This window comes from Polypterus senegalus, chromosome 4 (genome assembly GCF_016835505.1).
Source record: "Polypterus senegalus isolate Bchr_013 chromosome 4, ASM1683550v1, whole genome shotgun sequence".
Lineage (NCBI taxonomy): Eukaryota > Metazoa > Chordata > Cladistia > Polypteriformes > Polypteridae > Polypterus > Polypterus senegalus.
In genome coordinates, this window is record NC_053157.1 from 145590281 (window position 1) to 145603285 (window position 13005).

Below are 13005 nucleotides of genomic sequence, written 5' to 3' on the forward strand. Positions count from 1 at the left end.
TCAGCCAATCAGCACAATTCACTACCCGGGCCCTATCCATGATAGTTCCTGGTTGAACAAAAAGTACATACTCTGGAGTAGGAGCTAAAAAAGTACCAGGAACTACCTACCACAAGTACAAATGGCCCAAGTTTTTGTAGTAGGAATGCTACAAAAGTTTTTAAAAAAGTCCCTGGTTCCTGAAAAAGTTCTTGCTGTGGGAAAGCATCTTTTGATTATATTTCCAGCATGTTTCCTGACCCATGATATATACAGGACCTCAGTAGATTATAATTTCAGGCCTACAATCTTTTCTGCTGTCTAAATAACACACTGCACTTTGTTTCAAGTGAGCAGATGCACTGCCATACCGAACTGTTGTGGAGAAATTGAGGATGCTTTTAATTACAGCTCTATAAAACTCTACCAAGGTTAAACATTTTAAGTTGACATTGAAAAAACATGCACTGCTGAGCTTTTTTGATAAAAGCAGTTATGTTTTCATTCCAGTTCAGATTGCGAGGGATAGTTCTTTAAAGAAATTTAAACAATTCCACCCTTTTGACAGCAACATCATTTATAACTAGGTGTGCAGGAGGTGAGGAATGTCTGCTAAAATCTACAATCAGTTCTCGCTTTTTCAGGGAATTCAAATTAAGATTGCTGAGGATGCAGCAACTGTCTGGCCGATCCACCGCTCATCTATATGGCACCTCATCTCCAATCAGGACGGTTTCATCAGCAAGCTTCAGCTGCTTAATAGATTGCTATATTGTTATTGTTAGATAATAATAGATATTGTTAGATTGTCTATTGATTGCGCAGGTTAATATTTTAATTAGTGACTAATATATTCATTTACATTTGAACTCTGTTTTTCTTTCAGCTTCACAAATAAACGTGCTGTATCACCAAACCCTTACTTAGATAATCCCATCAATGGTTATTCATGCCCATCCGGACTAGCACTCCACTACGATGATGTCCCATGTGGAAATGGATCGGTAAAGTTTCTTTTCAATTATTATTCTTTTTTTCTTTCTGTTTACTTTTTTGGTCTATTTTATCTGCATTTGTTTAATTTTATTTCACTGTTTTTATTGTTACTTCCTAAACCTCTTCCTTTAAATACTTTTTACTATTTATACTACTTTTAGTTATTTGTCTAAAGCTCAGTAGCTCTAATTTCGACAAACATTGAGATGATCATATATCTTCTCTAGGGTAATCATTTTCATTTGAGATGACAGACCAAGTTTTTCATTTGTGTTAAAATGAATACAGTACATAAAATGAATAATTCCAACAGTCATAGACAGCACGAAAGACTGAGTATATACTGGTTCTTCTTTGTGTGGCATGCATCACTTTTAGGTTGATATAGTGTTACATATATTTCAGTTATACGTTCTTGTTTCCCCAATTGTGAATCATTTCAAAAACTTACTTATTACTATAGACTGTAGTATTACTCATTTGTAGCTTTAAATGATTTTACATTACTTGCAAAGCAGCACTTCACTTTCTTAGGTCATTGCACCCGAGACATCACATCTTCTTTCAACCATTTCAGAGATATGTTTTTTGCCACTAGGGGGCACAGCAGCTCCTCAAACAAGTAGACACCAGGCAAAAGTTCAGCAACGCACACAGTTTTTATTCATATTTTATTGCCTTCTTTTCTTTCTCTTCCTCTTTCTGTCTCCTTTCACCTCTACTCCTCTTTTGGCTAGAGTCATCGTTGTTGTTGTCGTCGTCGTCCTCATCCTCCTCCTCCTCATGCCAACTCTGGCTCCTCGAATGAAGGCAAATGTCTCACTTTATGCTGCACCTGGGAGTACTCCAGGTGTCTCATTAATGAGGTCCGAAAGCACTACCAGGTGTGGAGGAAACACAACAAGTAGGCATGTGCAGCACTCCCTGGCCTCACCTACGAAGCCCAACAGACTGTGCCAAACCCCAGCTACCATGGTGTGGGAATCCAAGGCACTGCTGCAAACAAGGGGGCCTGCCATCTAGCGCCCCGCAGGAGATAATGCCTTGAGCACACTCTCTCCCCTGGTCCTTTCGTTACAGAAGTAGTCTGGCCGGGCAAAGGCCCTGACCATCTGTCACAATGTATATAAAGCACATTTTGAGCTGAAATCTAATATTCTTATTTGTTGTACTGTTCACTTTTTTAATTCTTTTTTTTTTTCAAAGCACTTCATATGGTTATGTCTAATCTGAGAGCATTGATCTGTGCATATATTTAAAAAAATTCTAAATGATTCACTTTATTGTACTAGAGTACCATAACTTTATTAGGCAGTTTACATATGTTTATTTATGCTGGGGACTGTCTTCCACATTTCTTATTTTCATGTCTCCACAAATTTTAGGAATCTCAGTATACCCATTTATTATCCGTTTTCTGCCATTTTCATGTATCTTATTTAATCAATAGTTAACTAAGAATGTATCTATCACTATCAATTGTTATTTGCAAAAATGTGAGGTAAAGATAAGGATTCAGGCTCACATTTCATGTGGGTAAATTCTGGTTTTAGTACTTCAAGCTAAAAATTAAACTTTCCATCCATCCATCCATTATCCAACCCGCTATATCCTAACTACAGGGTCACGGGGGTCTGCTGGAGCCAATCCCAGCCAACACTAGGTGCAAGGCAGGAAACAAACCCCGGGCAGGGCGCCAGCCCACCACAGAATTAAACTTTCCATTATGTTTTAAATCAATTTCATTTGTACAAACACAACACAACATAGACAGAATTTGGGCTGGAATTTGAAGGCCTGTTTCTGAAACTGTGAAGTATATTCTGAGCTGTTGTGCTTGTTAGGTAATTTGTGGTGACTCTAAATTGTGACTCATCATAGAAATAAATCAGAGTTGCAGTGGCTTAATGCTCTGTCTCGGACTGGTTCCCGTCTAGTGCCCAGCACTGCTGGAATAGGTACTGGTTCTACTTGATCAAAATTAAACGTCTATTAGAAAATGGATGCAAACACCTGCACTCACACGTACGTAGCCAATTTAAAATTGATACTTAGATGTCTTTGAGATGTGGGAGAAAAACCCATGCAGATTTTGAGAAAACATGCAACTTCCTGATAGGTACACTTTGTTTGGTCAAAGTTTTTTTAGTTCTGGTACTTTGGAGTTGTGAAGCAGCAGCACACCTGGCTGCAATTAAGATGTAGCTGTGAATTTAAAAGGTACAGTTGAAAAAACAAAACTCACATTAAAAGAAAAAAGAACCACAGATAAAGCAAAATGACAAAAAATTTAATGATTCCAGGTTGAAGAAAAAGTTGTCTTTTCCTTAAAATGTGACCCTTACATGACCCCCTTCTTGCTCAGATTTGAATTGCACAATCATTTCAATACTAGAAACACATCTATCTAGTGTTGCTACTCCTACAAAATATTCTCAATTTCCATTTCATACATGAATGTTGCAGGAGGCTGTTGTGTCCTGTATAAGGAAAGAGTCAGCCCTTGCAGGGTAACAGTGCATCACAGACCTCCCTCACGCATACACTCACAAAGGACCCATCTCTAATCAGCACTTAACCTAGCACTCATATCTAAGGGGATGTAGGAGGAAAACTGCTGGACTTGGAATAATATCCATTTTGACCAGGAGAAGCAAGGTTGACTCCATGGAAGCAGCTGCCTTGTTACTTATAATTAAGACATTATTGCTGGGCACTTTTTCACCTTGATATAAAGATGGTTTTTTTCGATTATTATGTACTCATCAGCACAGTGACACTTTGGGTAGCTTCAAAATTTTACTACAGCAATGTTTCAAGCTGGCATGTGCTTTATTTAAAGTTTGTATGTTGTCCATGTTTACTTTATGGATTCTGATTTTTTTCCCTACAGATAAAGAAATGCTGTCAAGTCAATAGAAATAGCTAAATTAGTGTGTACCTATAACTACCTTTTGTCCAAGAGCTCTTTGGCAGAATCTGACTTTCTGCTACCATGGATAGGATTTAGTTGACATAAAGCTTAATGTATGCGTGAGCAAATATGGCCTTTATTGGCTTCTTCGGAAATGTGCTTCCTACCTAATTTGGCCAGCCCATTGTAGTACAACCCACCCTGGGCCTGGTCAGGGCAAAGTTCTATCTATAATAATTCATCAACCTAGACAAGACTGAAGTCTGAATCATAATCTCGGTCCACTATATGTGTCCTTAGCAAAGACAGATGAGAGTTATGTATAAAATTAAACTGTAGGATAAATGGAGATAATGCAAAATACATTAACAATTGAGTTTCTTGTAAAACTTTGTATTCAATGTAATGTATATTAATCATTATTGTATACAGTGGTGTGAAAAACTATTTCCTGATTTCTTATTCTTTTGCATGTTTGTCACACAAAATGTTTCTGATCATCAAACACATTTAACCATTAGTCAAATATAACACAAGTAAACACAAAATGCAGTTTTTAAATGATGGTTTTTATTATTTAGGGAGAAAAAAAATCCAAACCTACATGGCCCTGTGTGAAAAAGTAATTGCCCCTTGTTAAAAATAACCTAACTGTGGTGTATCACACCTGAGTTCAATTTCCGTAGCCACCCCCAGGCCTGATTACTGCCACACCTGTTTCAATCAAGAAATCACTTAAATAGGAGCTGCCTGACACAGAGAAGTAGACCAAAAGCACCTCAAAAGCTAGACATCATGCCAAGATCCAAAGAAATTCAGGAACAAATGAGAACAGAAGTAATTGAGATCTGTCAGTCTGGTAAAGGTTATAAAGCCATTTGTAAAGCTTTGGGACTCCAGTGAACCACAGTTAGAGCCATTATCCACAAATGGCAAAAACATGGAACAGTGCTGAACCTTCCCAGGAGTGGCCGGCCGACCAAAATTACCCCAAGAGCACAGAGACGACTCATCTGAGAGGTCACAAAAGACCCCAGGACAACGTCTAAAGAACTGCAGGCCTCACTTGCCTCAATTAAGGTCAGTGTTCACGACTCCACCATAAGAAAGAGACTGGGCAAAAACGGCCTGCATGGCAGATTTCCAAGACGCAAACCACTGTTAAGCAAAAGAACATTAGGGCTCGTCTCAATTTTGCTAAGAAACATCTCAATGATTGCCAAGACTTTTGGGAAAATACCTTGTGGACTGATGAGACAAAAGTTTAACTTTTTGGAAGGCAAATGTCCCGTTACATCTGGCTTAAAAGGAACACAGCATTTCAGAAAAAGAACATCATACCAACAGTAAAATATGGTGGTGGTAGTGTGATGGTCTGGGGTTGTTTTGCTGCTTCAGGACCTGGAAGGCTTGCTGTGATAGATGGAACCATGAATTCTACTGTCTACCAAAAAATCCTGAAGGAGAATGTCCGGCCATCTGTTCGTCAACTCAAGCTGAAGCGATCTTGGGTGCTGCAACAGGACAATGACCCAAAACACACCAGCAAATCCACCTCTGAATGGCTGAAGAAAAACAAAATGAAGACTTTGGAGTGGCCTAGTCAAAGTCCTGACCTGAATCCAATTGAGATGCTATGACATGACCTTAAAAAGGCGGTTCATGCTAGAAAACCCTCAAATAAAGCTGAATTACAACAATTCTGCAAAGATGAGTGGGCCAAAATTCCTCCAGAGCTGTAAAGACTCATTGCAAGTTATCGCAAACGCTTGATTGCAGTTATTGCTGCTAAGGGTGGCCCAACCAGTTATTAGGTTCAGGGGGCAATTACTTTTTCACACAGGGCGATGTAGGTTTGGATTTTTTTTCTCCCTAAATAATAAAAACCATCATTTAAAAACTGCATTTTGTGTTTACTTGTGTTATATTTGACTAATGGTTAAATGTGTTTGATGATCAGAAACATTTTGTGTGACAAACATGCAAAAGAATAAGAAATCAGGAAGGGGGCAAATAGTTTTTCACACCACTGTACAACATAATTAACATGCCTCATTACAACCTTTATAAAGAGCAAAGAAGATTATAATACAAATATTGAAATTATTGAATACAATGCAAATGAAAAACATAAAATACAAATAAAAGCAAAAGGTAAAACAATGGGAAACTATGATGAAGAGTGCCTTACTTGTCTATAGTGAGACAAATGAACAGTACCCTGAAAACACTGAGAACATCTTACGGATTCAGTGTGCTGTGTTTGTATCTAGCGCCTAGTTTGTGTGGGTTTTCCTCAGCGTACTCTGATGTTTGAGTGGGCCTTTTACTTGTCAGTTGCCACAATTCATTCTGAATTTGATTAAGTGGGTTTGAGAATGGTAGGATACACCCATGTAACTAATACCACAGGATAGAGTGTTAAAACTTACATTTTATAAAAAAAAGGGGGCCATCAGTTTTTAATCCAGAGCAAAAAGTGGATGTTCCACCTGAGTGTGAATGTCAAGATAGATCAGCAAGTAGGATGCATGAAAGAATTTCTGACAATAAGAACAACATTGTGAGAGGATTTAATCTGTGAAATAGGTATAGGCAGTGTGAGGAATTTTTGTTATTATTTTAGATTCTTGGTGCTGATTCATAATTCATTCAGAATGTAATGAAGATATAATGCTGTTATTAAAGTAATAGTCTTAAAGATAGCAACTGATGCATTTTATCAACTTACAAGTAATAAAACATGTGTAATAATTCATATTGTTCTTAGCAATTGCTAATGCCTCTGCTTGCCTCAATATAGTCTTAACACTTTTGATGACATAAGTCATCAGTATGTCATAAGTATAATGATGTAATGTTCAAAATTGATTTTGTGATTTATTTATTTTTTAACTTGCCATCACTAATACCTCTTTCACACATGCATTTTCTAAACTGTCTACTTTGTCATGTGCTATCACAGGACCCAGAGGACACATATTCAGCTCCTACTAACAGATGTTGGAGGGAAGAGGGGCTATATGAAAATGCTGAACTTTATGAAAACTCATCACCTCCAAAGCTTGCATCCCACTTCTCCACTAAGCCTACCAGGAATTCTTCTGCTGAAAAACTGACTACTAACCATTATAAATCTCCTGTCTCTTCTAAACTGTCTTCTGCTTCATCTATTACTAACACGTCTGTGGGGGCACGGGGTTCTGCTGAGTCCGCCTCACAGGTGAGGCAGTACAATAAGACCATTAACCAAAGACTATATTCAGAGATAATATCAAAAACTTATATTTGTTTATTCACACAAAAACACAATGAATATTGACTGTGAAATATCAGAGTTTTGCACTTGAAGGTTTATATAACTGGCAAATCGATGAATCATAAACTTCTATTTCTTGACTCCCATTTGTAGTTAGGAATTGAACTGTTTCTCAGCAGCCATATCCACTATTTATTCCTAGGTGCACTCAATTTCGGTTTGGGTCTTTTAGTCCTGTCCAAGTCACACTGCATCGGTTTCGACCAGCTCACCACCAATTTGTGTTGTTTATAACTTGGCATCACTCTTTACCAGTTTGTCTAGAACCACAAATTAGATGACACAGCCACAAAGTCAATCATAGATTTTTGACACAAGGTACTCTGATACATCCTTGTGTTTGAATCTGGCTCAGTATAGACAATCCATGACTAGCACAGAAATACAGTAACAATTCACTTCAATCACCATTTGCCCCATTAATGCCCATCCTCAGATATCTCCATTATTTTCCATGTGAGCATTGAAGTCTTCCTTAGAACTGTAGATTCAGTATATGGTACCCTTTCTAGCATTGATTCAACACCTCTAAAAAGACATAATGCTCTGAATATATGTGCAGTGCACATACACACACACACAGTGGTCAAATGCTTCCTCTCTACTACTTAAAGTTGTATTGAGACATCCCTCATGTCCACTGGAACAAACTTCAACTGTACAGCACCCAGCCAGGAGGTTATGAGCGTTTCCACACCTGCCCACTGGCTCTTAATTTGGGCAGTTTCAGAATAGGAGAAAGATCCTCTTTAATCAGGAAGTTTGTCAACTGGTGTGAGTTTGACCATATGTAACCAGTATTTTTCAGCCTTAAGCAAGAGTCGTTTTTCTACACCAGCGAAGTTACCTTCTGCACCCCAACAGGATGTTTCTGCTGCCTAGTTCTAGTATGCCAGGGTCTGTTTCACTCTTGTCTATCACCTTTCTGACATTTCACATAACTGTCAAATCTTCGCCTTGTGGGTGGTGAGCCCACACAGTGGCTCCATGAAGCCTATTATTATTAAATTGCATTTCTGGTATGAAAGAGAGCACTCTTTTAAATGCCATCTTTACAATTTCTTAATCAGCCAAAACTTTATCATAGCAGTATGATATGATATGCACAGTGTATAATATGTGTGTGTCTATCTATCTGTCTGTCTAGATATTTTTGTGTTATAATGTTGTTTTCTTTTGATTCCCTTTGTTGTTAAATTAGAACCATATATACATATTTTATCATATTATTGATTGTGTCTATGAATGCTGCAATAATAATAATTAAACCATTTTACAAATTTACTTGAGGAACCTTTTTTGGTGATTTGATTCATACTGACAATTATTATGTTAGGTGTCCTTTTACCTTACTGTTTATGTTTGGGCTAAAATGTATTATAATTTCCTTTAGCTCAAAGGAAAGAAGGTCCCCATCAGCAATGGACTGACAACAAAACAGAAGGTGGACAGACCTCAGCAGAAGAAAGCAAATGGGAATGTACCAATTAAACGCACTAACTCGAGTAAGTCTTTCATCAGTCTTACAGATTACTGAACATCTTCAGAACTCAACAGTTGATTTCTTTGTTTAAAAAAGCAATAGTAAGAGATTGATGAACATATTTAAGCATTTACTTCATGTCAGAAACTCATTTAGGACTATTGGTACTATGCTAATTTAGATGAAGTTGGCTATACGTTTGGAATATTTCCTGGTGATTTTTAAATATTTAAATCAGTTTCAGATTACATTTGTGACAACGGAAGAAAGGCAGTAGTGTTTATACCAAAATACTTTATGCATCAAAGTTCTGTAAACAATCAGTAGATAATATATAAGATAAATGAATGTGAATAATGAAAGGCACAATGGCCATATTTCCCCAAGTGTAGCATAAATTAGGAATTTAAATCCATTTGATTAGTGTTGGGTAGTGCAGTAAGTAAAACCATACAGCATAGTTAAGTTAAACTCTTTTTAGTATTCTAAATGGTATAAAACTAAGTTTATTTTTTTCTTCTGTTCTAGTCTTTAAATATGCAATTTTTAAATACCAAATGTTACAGAAAAGCAAATTATTTACCAGATATTTTAAGCTTTTGATTTTTAAGGAAAATGTAATCTTGTGAATTTACAAACACTGGTCCTTCATATGCTATATAAATATATAACTTCAAAGGTTTTGTGGTTAGATAAATAATATGTTTTAGGAGTGAGAGCTGATTTTTTCAGATATGTTCTTGATTGATTTTACACTATTGTGTGTTACACATTATCCATCCATCCATCCATTTTCCAACCCGCTGAATCCGAACACAGGGTCACGGGGGTCTGCTGGAGCCAATCCCAGCCAACACAGGGCACAAGGCAGGAACCAATCCCAGGCAGGGTGCCAACCCACCACATGTTACACATTATAACTTTTCCATTTCTCTAAAGATACAGACCAGTACAAATATGGTAAGAACCGGGTAGAAGCAGATGCCAAAAGACTTCAAATTCAGGAAGAACAATTGATGAAAAAGAAGCAGGATCTACGGAATAAGCTTTCACAACTAAGAAAAGAAAAAAAGGATGTTCGAGCTGCAATAGAAGCAAATACAGGTAAACTATTTTCTTCCTTTTGCAAATGCATCAGTACAGCCAATGCAAGGGACATAACTAGGTAGCTTTAAATTTAGAATATTTATAGGATGTGTTACTTTTATGTATTTATTAGTAAATGCCACAGCACAACAACGATGTTGTGCTAATGACACAGATGACGAGACACAATGTCGAAATGAAGCAAACGCTGTGGCTCAACAACATGTAAATGAAACTTCTTAGCAACAGAGGTTAAGGCTTGACTTTTTCACTATAAACATTGTCTTTCTGGAGGTATTTTCTTGAGATAAGGATTAATAGGACTCATATGCCAGAGATATGGCTAAGATATGGTATTGACAGTGTCTTCTTACAAAAGCCAGTGGGGTAGCAAGGACATGTGGGTCCACTTTCTCTGCACTGGGTAATTCTTAAGAGTTTCCTGATGCATCTTCAAGTTCATGAATATAGTAAAACTGCTAGGCAGTCTTTGGGTTGTTTTTGGTCCTGAAGACCACCCACAGCTAGTAAGGTAATAATGAAGATTGTTTTATTTTGTCTGTGTTTGAACATTCAAACAGTTATGATAAGAACAAATCATACAGCCTAACATAGCTCATTAATCTTTATTTAGCTAACACTTCCAAATAATATTAGGTTGAGTTTGAAGGTCTCCAAAATATCTATCACACTCCTTCGTAATTAATTTTATATATCTGTGGTGCTGCATGTGAGGAAAAACTTTGTAACATGTTTGTGATATTTACTCATTACCACTTCCTATCTGTGCCTCTATGGGCTTGCTGAAGAAATAATTTAAAAAATTTCTGATTTGTTTTCATATTTGTAAACATTTGTACAATTTCACTTAATGGCCATTTCTCTAAAATGAATAGGAGGAACTTCTCCATGCTCATCATAGCTTATACCCTGCAGCCTGGTTGCACTTACCTTAATTGCTATGTATTGCAACTATTTTCCTTTTGTAATATGAAGACCAAAACTTCACACAGTATTCCAGATGATGCCTCATAAATGTGTTTGTATAGCTTAAGTGTAACATCCCATGATTTGAACTCAGCATGGCATGCTATATAACCTAACATCATATTAGCTTTCCAAATTAATTTTTTACATAATCTTGATGTCAAAGTGGTGAGTTTGCTCTGATTCATAAATCTTTGCCATGGCTTACTTTCTAGTTTCAGATTCAGTGTTATGTAGTCAAAATCTACCATGTTTACTTCTTATGTGAACTACTTTACATTTGTCCAAGTCTAAATTCAGTTCTGGTCTACATGTAAAAACTCAGCCGAAAAATTCATATCATAGTATAATTAAAAATTGTGACAGTTAAATACCAGTACGATGTAAATAAATTTCAAACATGTATATACTTTTCAGACTGAAACATATCTTTAGCAAATAATTAGATTTTTTATTAATTGTGCCCACATACATATCTCTTATTTATCAAAACACTAGTTAACATTCTGGAACTCAAATAGATTTGATATACGATAAAAAAGTACAACTTCTTTCTCATTCATTCACTGCTCCCAAGCAAACACAGTGCAAGACACAGCTTCTTCCTGTTTGCATGGATTCACCAGTCAGGTTGAACCAACAGCACACTGGATAATATTCTTAGGCTTTTCCTTTTGTAGGTATTTTAACATAATGTACATAATTATTAATCTCTATATATAATCTTCATTTGGATCTTTATTTTTGTTTGTCTGCGAATGAATTAGAAGAAGAAGCACTAGATGGCAGTAGAGAGACAGCTAAAACATAGGCATTGCATTAAGAATCTCCTCCAGGCTTATACTAATGAAGACTGTAGTACACCATTCACACCTCAAAACACAGACATTCAAACTAAACAAATATTTGTGCTTTAAATTAACTAAAGAGATCTTCATTTAGATCTTGATCTTTGTTTGTCTGCGAATTCCACACATGTGTAGACCACCTTCCAGTTTAGTACGTTGTTGTTACTCACGGATATCAACAATGTGCCGGAATAACGAAAGGGGTGGTGGACAGTGTTACGCTGGTTAGCTCCTGAGGCCTGGTTAGATAATGAGATTGCTGAAGATAAAAGGTACGTGCCTAAGTAACATATGAATGAGAGAAAGACAGTTTGTAAAATGAATGACAACGTAACAGCATGTTCCGGAAATTATTATTGTTATGTTGTAGCCGGCGAATGCTGCGTGTCTCACAGTTGTACCGTGGCTTGCTCACATGTCAGTGAAGTGATCCCTATTTATGCTTTAAAGAGCCTGGATACCTATGTGTCCCCCTTTTATAACCATTTCTCCGTGTATATTGCCTTACTCTTTGGATTGCCTCAAAGCAACCTGCGAGATTGGAGAAAGGTTGAGATGAGATCGTGAGAGGAAACGACAGCGTCATGAAAACGAGACGGACTGTGAACGGACAGAAGCAGAAATGCTCCTACACCACCACATAATTACGATTCGGACAGTGATTCCGAGTAGGCCGTTCCTATCAAATCAATATCCAAGGGTTTTCTTTTGTAATTTTGTTTCCCTTATAAAAAATCATAATGGTGTGCGATGAAGGGCCCAGTTCACGACTGGCAGCTGCGTTTAAACAGGGAGCCCTTCACAGACAACTTTAACACACACAACATAGTTGGGCACACATGGCTAGTAGCTATATATTTTACTTTTAGTTTTCATAAACAGGACAATATTAATTTTATTATGAAATAAAAATCAGATGCCTTTATGCAAGACAATGAACAATATCAAGATTTTCTTTTTTTTATTTAAAAAGGCAGTTTAAATGTTTTATTCAGAGTCATCTAGCAAAGTAATATACTGTACATATGTGACAAGTTGGCAGTGTGGAGGAGGAAAACAAAAACTTATGGAGACAATTTTCTAAGAGAAAATTAACTCCTGGAAACCATTGGAATTTATATGTTTATTGTCTCTCTGCCATAGAGCAATACAACAGCCTATATACAGTGTGACTCAAAAGACATATTCTTAACAGAGAATGCATCACTTGTTTAATTAGTTGTTTATGTGGGTAGCAGAGGTTTTTTGTAAAATCAGAAACAGAAACTGTAAGAGAAACTGGCACCCCAGCAACAAAAAACCATCCTTAGATGCAAAGCATGAAGCTACACACTGATGTCCGTCATCAGTAAAATAACACGAAAGAATGTTAAAAACAAAGTGAAAACTAAAA

General features: G+C 36.8%; 1 protein-coding gene across 5 annotated transcripts in view; it reads left to right on the forward strand.

The window, feature by feature from the left end:
- The window catches only part of afap1 (actin filament associated protein 1), a 246643-nt gene that overhangs the window by 205837 nt on the left and 27801 nt on the right, over nucleotides 1-13005 (forward strand). For 4 of the 5 annotated variants that reach the window (XM_039751423.1, XM_039751424.1, XM_039751422.1 and 1 more), the window contains exons 12-15: nucleotides 866-983; nucleotides 6855-7112; nucleotides 8602-8713; nucleotides 9631-9795. In XM_039751423.1, coding sequence (XP_039607357.1) covers nucleotides 866-983; nucleotides 6855-7112; nucleotides 8602-8713; nucleotides 9631-9795 — 653 coding nt within the window. The remainder of the gene's footprint in view (nucleotides 1-865; nucleotides 984-6854; nucleotides 7113-8601; nucleotides 8714-9630; nucleotides 9796-13005) is intronic. The other variant, XM_039751426.1, reaches the window with a different exon arrangement.